The sequence below is a fragment of the Scardinius erythrophthalmus genome, assembly GCF_964197995.2.
Source record: "Scardinius erythrophthalmus genome assembly, chromosome: 14".
In the NCBI taxonomy this organism is placed as follows: domain Eukaryota; kingdom Metazoa; phylum Chordata; class Actinopteri; order Cypriniformes; family Leuciscidae; genus Scardinius; species Scardinius erythrophthalmus.
In genome coordinates, this window is record NC_138234.1 from 7647397 (window position 1) to 7667983 (window position 20587).

Genomic DNA, 20587 nt, shown 5'->3' on the forward strand with positions numbered 1-20587 from the left:
GGCAAAAGTTGAATCTATCAACTAAGCTCCGCTGTTGGGAAAACGCTCTGGTTGGTTGAAGCGCTGTCCTATTGCGTGCAGAGGGAATTTGAAAGACAGCCGTTTATCCCGCCCCTCGGATTGAGCCGTGACTATGGTGAGTTTCCAGACCTAACATCTTGATGTAGGTCTGGCTTGCCAGGCTAGTTTCTGCGTGGATTGTCTGTTACATCATGTCAATAATCGTTCTTGAATTTTGAATGCATGGAAATGCACCACGGCTCTTTCCTGCTGCTTAGCCTCTCAGTGGCTATAGGTTGCTGCTACATCAGTTTTTTTGTAACAAGTAAAATGTGCCACCTGCTGGCATATTAATGTAATATGAAGAAATTGTCACTGAACGAATAATTTTGGTGAACGAATCTCTGGAAATAATCAAAATTTCCACCACTATATGCAGGGGCGGACTTAGTGATTTGGGGGCCCTAAGCGAATCCAGGTATGGGGCCCCAACAGTCAAACTTTGAACTCAAAACACTCTTTTCTATACTTTTTTTTTCTACATTTAGATAAACTGCATGATAAAAAATATCTGTAACCTGGAACTTTTATTTTCTTAATCTAAAACTAAATAGGCCTACATTAAAAAAAATAAAAAATAAAAATAAATTCACAAAAAAACTATTTAGATATTTGCATTTTTTGTTATTGTTATTTTCATCTGTTTACAACATATTTGTGATAACACTTTAATATTATGCGTAAAAATTTCTGTAACCTGGAACTGTTGCCTATTTTCTCAATGTAAAATATATTAACAAAAATGTATTCACAAATAAAAGAAAATAATTACAAAATTACAAGCTCATTATCTGACAGGTGTTTTGGCCAGAAAGCAGGATCACCACACATTAAAACTCCATGTGTGCTGTTCATGTTCGCAGGCTACACTCACCGGCACACATAGATCCAATTAAGCTTGATCCAAATGAAATTTCGATCGGATTGAAAGGGGTGGTTTATTCCTTTTCTAATCCAATCAATCAAAATCAAATCTTGTGACATAAAAATGTTGCATATACACACTATCACTTTATTTAGTTTTCGTGTAAACACTATGTTCGGATTCATCAATCGGAATGAATTCAGTCCGATTGAAAAAAAAGGTGTGCATGCAGTAAACATAGCCATTGTTTGTATAATTTCTAAACCTCACCTCAAATTGCGCACTCTATCGCTCCCTATTAACATTTAATTAAATACAGAGTTTTAGACTTATCTTCAGATTTTAAATATAACATGGTCAGACATGTGGCTGCAGTGCATTTCTAGAATGATACAATGCCAACTTCATTTTATTTTCATGAAGATATTTCATTAAAATACATTTCTAATAACTTTACAAAACTTTGAAGCTATTTATAACTATTTTTTTCATTAGGACAATAATTAATTCTAAATTTACAGTAAGCTGCCAAGTGTCAGCTTTCCAATGAGATCATACTTGTGCATTTAGTGCAAAAGTTGCATGAACTGTATCTGTTTTGGTTTGGGTATATTCCATTTCTGGGGATTTTTCAAAAGTGGGGGTGCTAGCTAACAGCCTTGTCTGTGAAAGTGGGGGGTTCGATATCTCTTTGTCATGTGGGTCTCCAGATCATGCATTTTAAATTTCATACAAATTGGACCAACAGCCTAGGAGAGTTAAAAATCGCGGAAAAAAGCAATAGAGGAACTTTTTGCCATGGTTATTTTCCCCTTTTCTGTCACCTGATGGAGTTTGGGTTCCTTGCCATTGTCATTTTGGCTTGCTTAGTTGGAGTTTAAAAGATGTTTAATGTTCAGTAATAGTACCAATTTGACTGCACTGACACTATCGGATGGGAACAAACTAATTTGAGCTAAATAATGACAATAATATATGGCTGCTTTATAGCTGAAAAAAATCAGTTTCAAAATTGATGAATTTTTCAAGATGGATGTTGTTATTTAACTAAATTGAATCAACACTGAACCAAATTGGGCTGAATAATAACACTGTTGTTTTCTGTAGAGCTTAATTCTTTATAGTTAAATTGAATTTGTTTTTTATAATTGATAAACTCTGCAACACTGACACTGTTATCGAACTAAATTTAATCAACTTTGAAACAACTTGAGCTGAATAAGGACAGTACTATATTCTGTGGAGTTGCTTATAGCTTGCTTAATTTAATTTATTTAATAATTGTTTTAGTTTTAGACAAAGACCAGCGTGATATCTAACAGGAACAGTCAAATTAAGGTAATTGAGAGCAAATTGACAAAGGACAAACAGTTGTAAAATTACTTACTTCCTACTGAACAATTCCCCACGCTATCCATGTCATTTGGGCCAGTAGTAGTATAAACTAAAGAATAAAAAAATGAAGTAGAAGTTTATTATAAAACTATATTTTGTACAATAAAGTGTTCATTTGTGAAGTCAGCCCTAGGTAACACATACCAACTTGATATGCCAATTTAAGTGGGATATAACAGCAAAAACCACACACAACTGTGGCCATAATCAGAGCACCCAGAGCACCAACACACACCAGCGCTATTTCACCTGCAGACAAACCTGCTGCTATAATGGAAAGAGAGAAACCATATCAGTATTAGAACTGCTAAAACTTTATTGATTAGATATTAGATATCAGCACTGGCATACCTGCACATGTGTGACAGAGTGTGTTGATGTCCAGATGTGTGGTCTGGTTGCTGATGGGATTGTTCAGCACACAGCTGTAGGTGTTTTTATCCTGATATTCCACCTCCAGAGGTAGAGAGAGACTGATGCTGAGATCAGACGCACTGATGCTGGACAATACACTGATTCCTGCGTACCAGGAGAGAGTCACATGACTCACATTCAACACTGATGAACACACCAATGAACATGATGAAGAACATTGTGAAGAGTCTCTGATGATATCAGGAACAGGCAGACGAGCTGGACAACATGAGAGAATAAAGAGAATAACATGTTTCACTCTACAATAGATTGACACTGCAATGCAATGAAATCAAACCAAATGCATCAAGAGAACGACTCACCAGAAACAATAATGCTGAATTTCTTCGGTGGGACCTCATTTTCACCAATGATCTGCAGTTCGTAATCGCCACTGTGTTCAGTTCTGATGTTTGTGATGGTCAGAGATCCAGTCTTGTCCAGATGCAGACTATCTCTGAATCTCCCATCAAGAACATCATAATATGAGATCTTGTTAATCAACCTGTTGCTTTCAGCTATACGAGTGCTGTCAGGTCCAAACCTCCACAGAATCAGATCAGCTTTCTGTATCTCAGTAAGATCAGTGTGTAGCGTGACAGAATCTCCCTCCATCACGAACACTGACTTTATTTCACCTGTAACACCAAACCCACCTGAAGAAAAGAGACAGATTCTCAGGCAGAGAATTCAGTTTTGTGTTCAACAAAAGAAATAAAGTAGGATTGATTTGGAAAAAATTGAGGGTGAGTAAATGACAGAATTAATTTTTAAACTATTCCTTCAAAGAATGTTCACTTCAGAATTAAAATTTCCTGATAATTTACTCACCCCCACGTCATCCAAGATGTTCATGTCTTTCTTTCTTCAGTCATAAAGAAATGAAGGTTTTTGAGGAAAACATTCCAGGATTTTTCTCCATATAGTGAGATATACCCCATATACCCCATATAATGGGGTCCAACGATTTTTAGTTCTAAATTTCAGTTTCAGTGCAGCTTCAAAGTCTTTACACGATCCAGTCGGGGAATAAGAGTCTTATCTAGACAAACCATCGACCATTTTATATAAAAAAAAAACATTTATATACTTTTTAACCACAAATGCTCGTCTTGCATCCCATTAAAGTCACTATATGGAGAAAAATCCTGGAATGTTTTCCTCAAAAACCTTAATTTCTTTTCGACTGAATAAAGAAATTATCAGGAAACTTTTAATACTGAAGTGAACTAATCCTTTAAGTCTTGTTCCTCCAGCAATCTTTTTCAAGTCTCTACAGGCCCAAGGTCACATAGGCCACAAGTCCCACAGAATATTTTGTAAATACAGGAACAACAAAATTGTAAAGAGAAAAGCGGTCATAAGAAGGATCAACCAGGCAGGGCAGGGACAGACTAGCCACCTGAGGCACCGGGGTCAATGTAGGTCGGCCCATTGCTACGTAAATATAGAAGAATGAATTATAGTAAATTGAAGTAGCCTGTCCTTCCGTCAGCATAAACGAATGGCACGCATGGCCCACTTGAGACAACAATTTAGCGTGTTCCGACTAAAACTGCTAATCAATGTCAAAATATTTGAGACATCCAATCAAGTTGAAGGAGGCGGGATTTCCTGTCCACTGAAACCAAGCAGCACTGCACTGCACTGCAACATAAGCAGCTGACAAGACAATACAGCAATATTTGCCAACTGTTGATGATAAAAAATGTTAAACGATTTTAATGCCATTTACGTTATTCGTCACACAAAGAACAAAGAAACATTATGTAGCCGTTTTCAGCATATCAGATAAGAGTGAATGTTTGTGTATCTGTTGCCAGACTTTCTTCTGTAATTTCACAATCATTTGAAAATATCATAACTTAAAATATCACCCTCAAACTGGTAAAACTGTCAACTTTTATATTCAAATCGCCTATGTCCCATTTTAGGAAAGTGTCATATAGCTACTAAAATAAAAATATAATTTGTCAATTAGTTCACAATCATTATTTTACATACTGGCGTTTGAAATAATTTAGACTTTTTTATGTTTTTGAAAGAAGGCAGCTGAATCTATTTGATCAAAAATACAGTAAAAGCACAAATATTAAAACAATTTCAATATAGCGGTTTTCTATGTGAATATTGTAAATTGTAATTTATTCCTGTGATTTAAAGCTGAATTTTCAGCATCATAACTCCAGTTTTCAGTGTCACACGATCCTTCAGAAATCGACATGTGCTGTATATTTCATAATTTTTACACTCTTTTCCACAACTGGAGCTTTATTCCATAAAATGACATGAGATCTCAAGCTCCTGAAAGGTCAAATCCTATAACCACAATAAGGCACCATGAAAACAGTCCACATTTGGCACTAAATTTTAAGTCTTATTATACTAGAGCATTGGGTTATATGGACTGATTTTATGGTACTGAACTTTAGTGATATTAAACTTCCCTGTATGGAAATTAGATGTGTAAGGAAAAAAAAATCTAAATTATTTACTATTTGCCATGTGCACTATAAGACCAATTATAATATAAAGATGTATGCCAGTCATTCATTAATGTTAATGATAGGCATTTCAATAAAAAAAAAGTAAATGAATTGCATTTATATTTTATTGTTAGTATTTGGTGTTAAAAATTGCTCTGTGCATAATGAGCTGGTGGGTTGATGGTGAGTTGTGTGATGGGTAGCTCTGTGCCACAAAGTCCAGGGCCATTTTTCTGCCCCAGGGTCAGGCTATGTTCACATCAGCACAGAAACAAAACACTTGTGATTAATAGACACAATTAAACAAAAAATGTCCTCTTTTCTTTTACAATCTCTAGACAGTAACTTAATGTATATTTTATATTAGCCTATATAATGAAGATGTTTGGCCAAAATTAAGTAACAGTTCATCCATATACTGTTTGGCCGAACAGCTACTTTGTTTAGACCAAACATCTACCATAGGTGTGATTGGCAAAGGACAAAAAAAGCAGGAAAATATAAGGTGCACCTACCATGACCCCCCCCCCCCCACCACCACAACACACACACACACACACACATCATTTATACATTTAATGAAATACAGTGCAAACGTCCTATATATTATATTATATTTTATTTTATAACATCCTATAATGGTAGCCTAATGACATGTTGGTAGATTGGCGCCTGTAGAATTTCCTTTTGTTGAAAGCCCAGATAAAAATAAAAAGCTATTATTTTGTGTAGATCCATGTCCGAGGCAGTTCGACTTAACAAGCGCATTTCTTTACACACACACACACACTCGCGTAATGAATGAATTGGAAACACTCGATCCCGGAAGGGGCCATTCTAAAACGCTTAACGTGGCTTACTGTACTAATGCCGGGCGTACACCAAAGGATTTTCACAGTCCCAGACTAAAGACCGGCATTTTTTAGGAATCTTACTGGAGTCTCGGCGCGCTCCCGTCGTCTCGATCGTTAAATGTGAGGTGATAATCTGCAGTCGGCGACCCGATTTATGCCCGTCTTTCTCTAGTCTTTCATATCAAACATGTTTGATATTATCGCAAGTCTTAGCGTAGTCATAGTGACGTAAAACAATCAACAACCAATAAATTCGCTACCCTTGCTGTGAGTATTGTCCATTCTCTGTATTCTATAGTAGGTATCTTTTCTTGTATTATGTACCCTCGAATATTCACTGTGAAACACTTGTTCATAATTTCAACACAGCATTTAAAATTATACCCTTTCAAGATATTTAGTTCAAACTATTGTTCTCATCATATAATGATATAGATTCATGCCCCATATACAGTTATGTGAAAAAGTTAGGTCATCCCATTAAATAGTCAACTCTTTATTAAGAAATGTTCACATAACAATGTCTAATTTGATTTTTTTTTTCATTCCTGGAAAAGAAAGCGATTTATTGTAATTCAACAATATAAATTACATATTTTTACTCATCAAACTAAAAATATGCATAAAAATGCCTATTTTAATGGAGGAAAAAATTAGGACCCCTAATAACTAGTGATGTTGTTGAAATTACTTCAGTGAGGTAAAATTGTGGAATGGCTGATGTCAAAGTCCTTTGATATCTTTTTAAATCCTTTTCCACACTCATAAGCAGCGTGGGGGAAATATATGGGGGTTATGTACCCTCAAATTTATTATTTGTCCTAATTTATTCCTCCTCAAAAATTGCATTCTTTTAAAATTACATTTCACAGAGAGTCTTAAAAAGGCCTTCCTTATTTTTAAATAGTTTAGTTAAATCACTGGGTCCTTCAGTATTGTTCAAATTGTTATTACATGTCCATATGTTGAAAAATAGACAGGCTTTCGTGGTGTCCTATTTTTTTCACATGACTGTATGGTTGCCTTTATATAATTTAATAATAATGATAATTTATTATTAATATTATTATTATTTTAATTATTATTTAATGATGATAATCACATAATTTGGACAGTGACTCCCACCCCCTGCAGAACACCATCACTGCACTGAGCAGCTCCTTTAGCGATAGACTCCTTCACCCCAAATGTGTGAAGGAGAGATCTAATCTGATATACCACCACTGTAGGCCTACCTTCAGAAATATTTTGGATCATGCTACATAATGTGATACATTATGATATCTAACTTTAGCTGCTTCTCCTCCATTTTTGTTAAATCACTGCTGAGCATGATAGGAGGAATTTGGTGGGAATAAAAAGCTAAAATAATCTAGTTGTAGTCTTGTAAATAGTGTCACTACAAGATTCAATGTTTGTAAAATCTTTAGTCTGAGACTAAAAACTGTGAACCCCAAGTCTTTAGATGTGAGCTGATAATCTTATAAAGTCTTTTCTAAATCTTTTCAAAGTCTTTAGGTGTACAGAAAGCATTAGACAGTGATTTTAAAAAGACTCAGTAGGCCTACACATCATATTAATAAACCATACTATGTATAAAAAATCAGATGAGCCCAGAATATGAACGCAACGCGTTTAATTACACGTTAAACATCTATTGTGATCATGCTATGACATTTTCTCGTTGTGCAGCTGGCTCTAGAGGCAGTATTTTCTAACTCCACTTTATCTCTCTTTACATTTATTTTGTCCCGTTGTCGGCTTCAGCTAAGAAAAGAAATAGTTTTTTTCCAAAATAGCACACTTTGTTTAGATAACCTTCCGCAACGAGTGCAGGCTCTTTGGTGGAGCTCTGCTTTGAATGAAGTTCCTGCGTGACAAATGAATGGACTAAAAACAATGCACAAAAAACGTTGACAGCGGTGAGCGGTCCTTATGTTTACCAATACCCGAACCGTGCTTTGCGCGCGACCCGCAAAAAAAGCGGATTTTTATGATTAATGAGAGCATCATATTCAGTTCGGAAAAAGGCGGATTTCCGGAAGAATCACACCCCTATATTAATATTCATGTAAATGTTATATATATATATATATATATATATATATATATATATATATATATATATATTTAGGCTTCAAAAATGCGCTTCAGAAACCTACGGGTTAGCCTACGTCACGGACAATACGTCCATATTGTTTTTACAGTAAAGTGAAAGTAAAAACGAAAAGTTGCTTAAACCCATTTAAATATACTCACCGTCTACGAGTAGCCCGAAGAAAATTAAAACAAACATCATATTTCTGTACGTGTGAGAAAAAGATGAGTGAACAAGTCGTCCTTTTTTAGTTATGAAAGTTCCGTTTAATCTCGGATTGCTCGATGTCATGGAGCCGTTTTGGCACGAGCTGACAGCGACCATTAACGTCATATTCCACTTTTCTGAGCGAGTTTACTATAATTTAACCGACTTCAGATCGATAGTAGGCTACGAGTGAAAATCATTGGTCACTGTTTTTAATCATTTCACTGCTAGGAAATCACAATCCGAGTTTCGTTTTAAAAAGTGAGGAAGTTCTATGGGATCAAATTCCCGCCAAATATATAGCGGTCACGTATAAAAAAATAATAAGCGTGAATCAAAAATTTAAAAACACATGTAAAAATATATTGCACAAACTGAAAAAAAGAATGCAAAATGATAAGAATAGCAAACAACGTGGTCACGGATCAAAATATAATAAGCGTGAATAAAGAAATAACAAGCATGAATAAAAACTTTAAACACATTAAAAGTTATTTTGCACAAAACTTAAACTTATGGTCATGCTTTGTTAAAAAGTATGGTTTTATTACTGTGTACTTTGTGCTTTCTTGCATTTTCTGCTCATATTTTACTCTTTTGTACGCTTGTGATGTTTTTCTCTTCGCTCTTCTTTCTATGTTCTGCGCTTGCTCTTCCAAATGTTGCAGTTCGAGTTTCATGTAAATTAGGGCGGGCTTAAGCGTCACCATTGGTCCACTACTAGTTCTAGATTGACAGATACTCCTCTAGCCAATCAATCGAAGAGGGGAGTTGACGTCACACTAATGCGACTCGTGGTACAAGCTGTTTATGTTTGTACAATTTCTTCAATCCCATTATAATATACTAAAATGTTATTTTCTAATACTTTTATATACTGTTCAATTTCTTATTTGTGCTTTGATATGTGCATTTATTAAATTAATTATTTTCGCTTGGCATACCAGCGTGATTACGTCACCGCACACTTCAGTGGGTGGTGCGCGCCCGTGAAGCACTTCATTCTGAGTAAATATAACAACAAAGAAGCACTGCTGCACTCTCTTTTATTTCATTTTTCTTTAATCATTATACTCTTTTTCAGGAGTGCTACACTTACAAGGGAAGACGGCAGTTCAATTTAACTTTACAAAAGACTTTCAAGCAGTAAAGCTATATCTGAACTCTGGACATAAATAATTAAATTCATTTTTTTTTTAGATACATGAGAATGTTAATGTGCACACAGGTAATTGGTGTTAAACAATATTACTTGGCTCATGATGCCAATATGTTAAGGCTGCTGTTAGCGAAACATCCTGCAATTATGAAACACTACAATTCGTCGCAAAAACTAAGTTAAAAACGGCCATTGTCTGAAGACTTTAGGACTTTGACCTGTCACCGCTACGCATTGCCTACCTTTTTTTTATTAACCTCGCCAAATTTGACAAGATTATTGAAAATGATTGTGTTACAGAGAAGATATAGAGAAACCAGTTGAATTTAATACAGTGGTTTATTACAAACTTACTGTGTTTACTTACATAGCTACATAATTGCATATTACTTTAGAATTAATGTTTTAAATATAGCTTAAAATTTGAATACAGTAACATCTCCATCAGCGATAGGTAACGTTGTTTCTAGAGTGCCGCTGTCCTGCAGAGTTTAGCGTCAACTCCGATTAAAAACCTCACCTGTCTTAAATATCCTAAAGACGATGATTAGCTGGTTCAGGTGTGTTTGATTAGGGTTGAAGGAGCTAAACTCTGCACCCAGGAGTCAGGACCGACATTACACATCCTTGTTATTGATTAAATATGATTTTAAATATGAAATATGATTTTAAATATGAAAGTAAAACGGCCAGTAGGTGGTGGTGGCTGCTTGGAGAAGATCGACGTTCGCGGTGCCAGGTCCAGTGCATTAGAGGTGAATGATGGATCATCAGACAGGCATAACTGTAACAGGTCGTTGTTAGGATGACGAATTTAACTATACCATATTGCCAGGTATACGCGTATACCGGCAACAGTTTGAGTTGCAGGCACACATGCAGTTTAAAGGTGTCCTGTTGATGGTCGTCTTCCCCTGTATAACAAGTAAGCATCAGTAGCCACGAGTCGCATTGGTGTGACGTCAACTCCCCTCTTCGATTGATTGGCTAGAGGAGTATCTGTCAATCTAGAACTAGTGGACCAATGGTGACGCTTAAGCCCGCCCTAATTTACATGAAACTCGAACTGCAACATTTGGAAGAGCAAGCGCAGAACATAGAAAGAAGAGCGAAGAGAAAAACATCACAAGCGTACAAAAGAGTAAAATATGAGCAGAAAATGCAAGAAAGCACAAAGTACACAGTAATAAAACCATACTTTTTAACAAAGCATGACCATAAGTTTAAGTTTTGTGCAAAATAACTTTTAATGTGTTTAAAGTTTTTATTCATGCTTGTTATTTCTTTATTCACGCTTATTATATTTTGATCCGTGACCACGTTGTTTGCTATTCTGATCATTTTGCATTCTTTTTTTCAGTTTGTGCAATATATTTTTACATGTGTTTTTAAATTTTTGATTTACGCTTATTATTTTTTTATACGCGACCGCTATATATTTGGCGGGAATTTGATCCCATAAAGTTCTTCTTCTTCTTCTTCTTCTTCTTCTTTGGAATTCTGGCGTGTTCTGCACCACAGGCACACACCGCGGCGCCACCTACTGGTTTTATTCGTACATGGATGATACGAAGGTATTTTTGGCGCGAATCACCTGAACGCATGTGACAGTGAAAGAAGGAGCAGAAGTGCAGTTCATTATACGCTGATTTCACGCAGCCGTTATTTTGAAATCGAAAGCGAGGCTCCGGTGGGAAGAAAACCTGAAGTGTCGCCTTTAATCATAGGAGAGTCTTGAATGCGATGGCGTATTGTTGTGTTAAATGATGTTGTGTCAACTCTAAAACTGTACATACATTTCTTTAATACTTTAGACTATATACAATGAAATCATTTATAAATAAAATATTTTTTTTATATATAATTCAGAAAGTAAAAAAAGAAGCAGGAATGAACTACATATCCTATATTGGATATTAACACCCAAAAGTGTAAATCGCGGCAGCAGCTTCAGGTTGGTAGTCCAAAGGCATTGTTGTTTATCTTTACTTCCGGGGGTTTTCCACCGGAGCCTCAATGTGCGTTCCATTCGACAGGGTCCATACGCAGTGTTCACTGCTCCCCTACTCCCTGAGCACGGTATATCAGTTGAAGTGGACTTCACTGACAATAACCGCTCATTTGAAACGCCCCCCAGGTGAAAAACACGTAGTATTAAATGTATTAAAAATATACTTGAAATACAAATAGTATGTTTATAATACATTTGTATTATCAACATGCTTATTTGAAGTGCATTAAAAATATATTGAAATGCATTTTAATATATTTCTTAAAAGTATACTAGAAGTATATTGGTAATAAATATATGCTTAATTATACTTTTAAGAAATATGCTAAATACCAGCATAATTTTAATATATTTTTAATAAATGCACTAGAAGTACATTGGTAATAAATATATGCTTAATTATACTTTTAAGAAATATGCTAAACACAAGCATACTTTTAATATATTTCTAAAAAGTGCACAATAAGTACATTGGTAATAAATATATGCTTAATTATACTTTTAATAAATATGCAAAACACAAGCATACTTTTAATATATTTCTAACAAATGCACTAGAAGTACATTGGTAATAAATATATGCTTAATTATACTTTTAATAAATATGCTAATCACAATATTTGTGTGAAGTTTTAGTGTATTTACAGAAAACATACTTATGTTGCTCTTAAAGTACATTTTATGTGTAACTTGTGTAAGAACATAGTGAAATGATTAAGCTTTTAGTGTGTTTAAAGTACTTTAAACACTTAGGCCTAGTGCAATATATTTGTAATATGTATGTATTTATCATTTTAATATTTTATATATATATATATATATATATATATATATATATATAAAAAATATTATTATTATTATTTTATTTTTTTTGTATAAAGTACCAACTTCTAATTTCTAACTTCTAACATTTGTCAAGTTTATTAAGCATTGCAATATAAGCACTTAAAATTAATGTTGTTCACTTTTTACTTGTAGGCTGTTGTCCATTACATGATATGTTTTTACTACTGAAATTCCCACAAGGATCAGTGACGTGCGGTCTGGGTAGGCAAACTAGGCACTGCCTACCCTGCCAAAATTCAAAAATAAAATTGTTTATTAAATAATAAACTTGTATTTGTATTTTTACTGTTTATTCTTGTGATTTATATATGCAATATGTGTGTTATGATGACAAATGTAGCAGTTACGCATAATCAAATAAAAAACAAATCGTAGAATAAGCAGTGCTTTTACTGTCCATTCATTGCAGACGGCAAGCGAAAAAAATCATGTTGCGCATGCGCACTTCGATCCTGTATTCTTTAACATGTACGTCAAAAAGCACAACTCTGCTGTGCCTTTGGACGTAAATATGGTATGCCCGTAACATCTCCGTAACATATCAGATATGGACCAATTAAAATCGAGATATTACTGGACATTTGCGCAGCTAACGTCATTAACGTTACACCACAGCTAGCCTGCATGCCTAATCCCCGCGCCAAATTCAAAGCCAAAATGACAGCACCGGAGTTAAAAGGCCGTCATCACAGAGTTAAATGTTTAAAATTGAGAGCCAGAGACTTTGCAAACTGAAGGTCCGTAAAGACGAGTTTTACAAAGCTGTGATCGACGTCTTCACGAGGAAAGGGCGGCGGATGAATTTTATGTAGGCTACAAATAATCTACCGATTGGTGAGTCAAAAACTATTTTGGGCTTAATATTGAATTGATAAATATGGTTGATTTAATGCAAGCCATTTGCCTTCATATTCAATTGAGCAGTGTGTGATTTTACTTTTACTTTTGGCCGCTGTGCAACAATAAGGATTAAGAATGGTTGCATTCTAATGCTGGAGTGGACATAAACTATACTGTTACCGGTGTGTGCCTGTGTGCCGCGCTTGTGTGTGTGCGACGTGCGTGTGTGCCGTGTGTGTGTGTGTGTGTGTGTGTGTGTGTGTGTGTGTGTGTGTGTGTGTGTGTGTGTGTGTGTGTGTGTGTGTGTGTGTGTGTGTGTGTGTGAGAGAGAGAGAGAGAGAGAGAGAGAGAGAGAGAGAGAGAGAGAGAGAGAGAGAGAGAGAGAGAGAGAGAGAGAGAGAGAGAGAGAGAGAGAGAGAGAGAGAGAGAGAGAGAGAGAGAGAGAGAGAGAGAGAATACACGCGATATACATCCTGATTTGTACATTTCTTGATATGCCGCGCTTGTGCGTAACGTTTACTGTTATTATGTATTATTAGCCTAAACAATAAATCAGGTAATCTGACTTTCATAACTCCGTGCCTAGCCTCTTTAAGACATCACCGCACGTCACTGACAAGGATATCAACATCATATTATTTTAATTGCATAGAGATACATTTTCCAAAGATGTTTAAATGTTGTCCAGAAAAATATGTTGTAGGCTACTTGTTTAAATTTGAAAAATACGAATAACACACGTGACTAATCCTGATTGGTTCCAGAGCTGTTGAACGGCTGTGATTGGTTCTTGCTGTGCGCATGTTCCTTGAATGTGATTAGAGAAGTCTAAATTTAAACTGGAGCGATCGTGTTTCTTTAGAGGACTTGGAGGAAACCACGCGATTCATATGGATTAGGTGATGTTTTTTTTTTGCGATTTACTTTCTTAAATGTTTTACAACTGCTTAAGGTTGAGTGATCATGACAGCATTTATATATTTTTTTATCTAACGTTAATAGAAAACGTAACGTTAACTGTTATGTTGTTTTTACATCACCCCCCCCCCCCATCTTCAAGTTTGCAAGACGTGTGACATTTGGAACCTCATTATGTTGTGATTGTAGGTTTGTATTACATTTACGTTGTCTTTGCCAGTCGTATTTTTACTCAGTGTAACAGCACGTCTTTTTCAGTTTAGCTATATTCAATTTGACCAATCAGAGCCAAGCTTTTCAAGTCGAAGTCGAATCAGACTCGGAAGAGATGAATACTGCTATCAGAAGTTACTGGTAAGTTTTAGTTGCTGTTTACATAAATAAATAGCTCACTGTTATTTTTTAGTTGGATATGTCTCATGCATTTGCTAATATGACGTGTACGTGTAATACTGACGTTAACCGCTGTAACATGATGCTGACACTGATTTCTAGCAACTTCAGCACTGGGTATATAGTCAAAGTCTAAAGTCTTTGATAAATGTGTTTAAAATCTATGTGGAGAGATTTGTCTCTGTCTTAAAACAACTATAAAACATTGTCCAATGCATCTGCAAAAAACAGAATTAGTCATTATAACATGTACAACATGACATTAATTTTGTTTGTATTTGCAAAATGAAGCTGTATTTATTTCTGATTACCTGAAAATGTTGGCTTTATTGTTATTTTGTAAATGATCTTTGAAAAGTAAAAAAAACAACAACAAAAAAAAAAAAAAAAAACTGACCAGCCAATTATGGAAGTGTGTGATTGGTGTTTATATTTGTTCAAGCTTGAAAACCTTATTGCCTTTTTAATAACTTTCTATGGCTGCATTTACACTTTTTGACATTAATATGCGACCTGTATCCGGAAGTTGTCCACTTACACATATAAAAGGCAAGTGTAAACGCGCTTCTTTATTTGCAATCAATTTCCAATCAGTACACACTTCCATAATTGGCTTGTCAGTTTTTTGCAAACTTTCAAAAAAAAAGATCGTTTACAAAATCTTATTATAGATTAGGCTAAAGATGATAGATTTATTATAATGATAGAATGATGATAGATGATACTCTATTATAGAGTTAAAGATGTTTAATTTGTATCATCTTTTCTCCTAATCTTGTGTCCTGCTTCAGACCTAATTTAAATGTATGCAGGAAACAGAAATCCGATCAGTTATCCAGATACAGAGGCTACTTAATGTGAACAAATGTAAACGCGCCATGCCTGACTGATATATAAATATGTATATATGTATGTAAATCTCTCTCTTTTTTTAAATATGAATATTTGTTGTTTTTCAGACCAGCTGCTATAGAAGAAAAACTGAAATCTGAGTGCAGTGACAAACAAAGAGTAGAGTAGTAAGTATGGTTTAATGTCATATCACCTCTGTTATAGAGATTTTTGAATCAGGCTTGTTGAAAGGCTATTCGGTCAGTCTTGGTAGGCAAATGTTAGCAAAACGTCCATTTCAGGCTGTATCACGCAGCTTTTTTTTAAATTATATTATTTAATTTGCCAATATTTACTGATATTTATTTCAATGCTTTACAGGCTTTAGTGTGTTGTTTCTTTGACGGAATTGCTCAAATAAACACTTTTTGCTCTAATAAACACTATTTTTTTTTCATTTCAAAACCCCCCAACCACTGCACCACCGCCGGTAGTTGGTCCATTACCTATGGAAGCTTGTTTCCGCCACAAAAAAAAAAAAAAAAAAAAAAAGATAATTGCGACTTTTTATCTCGCAATTCTGACTTTATTTCTCGGAATTGCGAGATATAAAGTCAGAATTGCGTGAAATAAAGTCAGAATTCGGACTTTATATCTCAGAATTCTGACTTTATATCACGCAATTCTGACTTTATAACACATAATTGCGAGTTTATATCTCGCAATTCTGACATCTTTTCTCAGAATTGCGATATAAAGTCGCAATTGCGTCTTATAAAGTCAGAATTCTGACTTTTTTTCTCGCAATTGCGACTTTATATCACGCAATTCTGACTTTATTTCTCAGAATTCTGACTTTTTATCACGCAATTCTGACTTTATAACACACAATTGTGAGTTTATATCACGCAATTCTGACATCTTTTCTCAGAATTGTGAGATATAAAGTCCAATTCTAAGGAAAAAAAAAAGACGGGACTTTTTTTTTTTTACCTTAGAATAGTTTATATCTCACAATTCTGACTTTATAACACGCAATTGCGACTTTATATCATGCAATTCTGACTTTATATCACGCAATTGGGAGATATAAAGTCAGAATTCTGAGATATAAAGTCGCAATTGCGAGAAAAAAAGTCTGAATTCTGACTTTATAACACGCAATTGTGACTATTTCACGCAATTCTGACTTTATATCTCAGAATTCTGACTTTATAACACGCAATTGTGACTTTATTTCACGCAATTCTGACTTTATATCTCAGAATTCTGACTTTATTTCACAAATTGTGACTTTATATCTCGCATTTCTGAGAAATAAAGTCAGAATTGCAAGATGTAAACTCGCAATTGTGAGATAAAAAGTCGCAATTATCTTTTATTTTTTTTATTTTGTGGCGGAAACAAGCTTCCATAATTACCACTTTTTTGACAGTGGTAAAAAAAACCTCCCTCCGTCACGGCCCTATAACCCGAAAGTAAAACAGATAATTTTATAATTAAATATTGCAATACTTTGCGCTACTGTATCGATATAATTGCATGCGCAAAATATCGTGATACTGAACAGAATTTCGATATTTTTTTATTTTTATTTTTTTACCACAAATTTTCAGCCCTTGAAATTACTTCACTTTTACAGCCTGAAAATGATCTGAGAAGCAATATTTGGACATTAATATAATGAAAAGTATTATGCATTATCTACTTAGATACATTTTGAAAAAATTAATCTTGTGATTTGCTTAAATATCTGATTACGAAACACAATTTTGTCTGTTTATAGCATTATCTCTTTTAATGTGATAAAAACGCTAAATAATTGGTATGTAATTAACGGTGGTGTAAGGTGCTGGAAAAAGCTTTAAAATGGACCCTGAAAGTGCTTGAAAAGTGCTTGAATTTGACCTTGGAAAAGGTGTACGAACCCTGTTTTTTGCTGTGATACAGTGACATACCATGTAGACTTCACAGTTGTTCAAAATATATTTTATTAACTCCTTTTCTGAATTACATTAACATTTTATATTGAATGTCTACTGTTAAAATATGAACTAAGCATTACATGCCATGTTAAAGAATTCCATTTTTACCAGGCGAAAAAGACTTACAATTAAATGTATTAAATATTTACTTAAGTATGTTTTTAGTACAAAAGAAATGTACTTTAATGCATTCATAATACATTTAACAGTACGTCTTTTTCAGCTTGTATGTACAACAGAGGGAAATGTCAAAACATCATACTGTGTTGTAATAAAAATCGTCTAGGTTACGACCTCTGTTCCCTGAGAACAGGGAATGAGACACTGCATCGATGACGCTATGGGGAACACCCTCCATGTGAACCGGTGTTTGAAAAGCTGTACAATCACGGCAACAGAATTTAACTGCCGACAGCCTATGACACTACTAGTGCGACTCAGAAGTATTAAAGAGGCGACTAGAGAACATCGTTCCCCAATAGCATCATCGAAGCAGTGCAAGTTCCCTTTTGAAAGGGAACAGTTACTTTTTTAACAGAGGTTAATTTTGCTTTAATATAAAAATAAACTCCTCTTTTCCCCTTTCACAGACACTGAGATCAAACAATTTCCAACACGTCTGAGGTGCGAGCACTGATTCGAAGGAAATGCAACAATGAGGCAAACTCAAAGACCAATCACTCCAATTCACTTGAAGGATGAAGATGGTTTGAGTTGTAACAGTACTGTAACTGTTTGCAGCTATTAATGACTGCACTTTATTGACTGTAGTTAGATTTGACTCAAGTTACTTTTTTTGTTGTTGTTTATAATACCTCTGCAGATCACTGTATTTTATGTTAATGTATTTTTTTTGTACACTTTACATATGCTGCTGTACTGATGTACACTGGGTGTAGTATGTTAAAGTTTACTAGCTTTCAAAGTGTGTGTGTGTGTTTTATACAAATATTTTTTTAGTGTTTTTTACGGAATGATAATTTTTCACTGTATTTGTAATACATTAAAATATATTATTTTCATACTGAATGGTTTTATAAAAATGTATTTTTATTATACTAATAGTGGCTCTTATAGTGTTTTTCTAATACATTATTAATAAGCTGATATTATATTTAAAATATACTGGGAACACATTAATGTGAAGCTAAAAATATACTTAAGCTGTAGTTCTAAAACATATTTAAAGTGTATTAAAAATACAATTTAAAGAAGTGCTATTAAATTACACTAAATGTACTTAAAATAGGTCCATTTTAACACAATTAAGTATATTAAAATATATTACTATTACCTTAAAATTGAACTTAAATACATATTAAAGTACATTTAGTATACTTTAAGATGTCTCAAAATAACACAATTAAATATATAATTAATACAGTACACTTAAAATACATTAAGTATATCAAAATAAGCACAATTTAAATATATTTCCTTTTCACCTGGGCCTGCAAACGTCATCAAAGAAAGTCAACGACGGAGTCGCGCAGATTATGATATAACATAAAAATATATAGGACTACATTCATATTTAAATTTTTATTATTATATTATATATTTACAATTATATTGCACTATTTTACAACTACCTAAAATAAAATCACTTTACTTTTTCACTTCACTTTACAAACTAGCTAAGCTGGCTGCATTCACTGAGGTAAATTCTAATTATCAAAAATAGTTAGGGCTGGGTATCGTTCAAAATCTTTCGATCCGGTGCCATTTTCGATACCTCAGTTTCGATACCGGTTCCTAACGATACTTTTTTCGATACCAATTTTATGAAATCCATTTTAACAAGATTACATAACACATTACCTCAGAAAATGTTGGTTTTATTTTTTCAGTTTTACTCATGCTCCTTAGCCAGTGCACAAAGGAACAAAAAATGTTTTATAAAGAGCTCATGCTCTCCAAAGCTGATTTTTTTTTTAAATAAAAAATACAGTAAAACTTGCAATATTGTGAAATAGTATTACAATTTAAAATCTTATTTGAATATATTTCAAAATGTATTTTTTTTTGTGATGTCAAAGCTGAATTTTCAAAATCATTACTTCAGTGTCACATGATCCTACAGAAATATGAAAACAGTTTGCTGCTTAATATTTTGGAAACTATATGATACATTTTTTTCATGATTCTTTGATGAATAAAAATGTCAAAAGAACAGCATTTATTTAAAAATGAAATATTTTGTAAAATTACACGTTTTAATGTCACTTTTTATAACTTTAATGCAAAAATCTGACTAACCAACACATTTTTGAACGGCAGTGTACACTCAAGGTTATTATTGCAATATAAACACTGTCAGAGTGATCAACAAGTTACCTCTTCATTTACGAGTCGAAGGCGAAGCAAGTTTCTGCTATTATGTTTACTCCGTGGCCGTGTATTTGTCAAGGTCTTCATCATATTTGTCGTGGTACCGGTCTTTGCAGCAATTATTTTACCGCAAATCATAGTGCGCTGTTGGCATCGAGCCTGGATAAACACTTTTGATCGACTTTTCCACATCTTTAAGGTATTATGTGTGTGTGCTCGCGTCTCAAGAATATGTTCGCGGAGAGATTGTGTGTGTGTGCCCGCGTCTCATTGAGTATGTGCGCGAGCTTTGTGTGTGTGCTGCTCGCGTCTCGTATGCGCGTGGAGGTGGAGAGTTTGTGTGTGCGCGCGCGTTTCATATGAGTATGTGCGCGGAGAAAGAATTCCGCGGCGCGCTTCTCGTGTATGAAGAGTTACTCAAACTCTACACATGTATGTTCGTGAGCGACTTTATGTGTGTCGTTGTGCATTTCATATGTATTTTTTGAGCACTGACGTTGACGAGTTAACCCCTTAGGTACCGAACAACATGTCATTTTTCGATACTCGATGGTATCGAGGCAATTCGATCGGTACCTAAAAAGTATCGAAACTCGGTACCCAGCCCTAAAAATAGTATATGTGATATTCACAACAATAACCGTTAAAAATACTGTCATTTGTATAACAATGGCGAAATGTATGAACAGCGGGCAATTGATGTCAAATAGACATCAAATTGACGTCAAACATAGTCATCAAAGAATTGGTCAAAAATGCAAATCAAATCGATGTCAAAACTTGACATTAAATTGACGTCAAGTTTTGACATTCATTTGATTTGCATTTTTTTTTACATTTTTGAACACATTGATGTCCTATTCTAGACCATAAGAATAATGACAAAACAGTATT

The 20587-nt window shown here is 34.4% G+C and overlaps 1 protein-coding gene across 1 annotated transcript; it reads right to left on the reverse strand.

The window, feature by feature from the left end:
• Positions 1-2217: 2217 nt before the first annotated feature.
• LOC308702120 (uncharacterized protein) lies at positions 2218-3349 on the reverse strand (the record flags this gene model as incomplete). Its single annotated transcript, XM_081384781.1, has 4 exons — positions 2218-2240; positions 2582-2587; positions 2672-2953; positions 3058-3349. 4 exons carry the CDS (start codon positions 3347-3349, stop codon positions 2218-2220), a joined length of 603 nt encoding a protein of 200 aa, XP_081240907.1.
• Positions 3350-20587: the final 17238 nt, after the last annotated feature.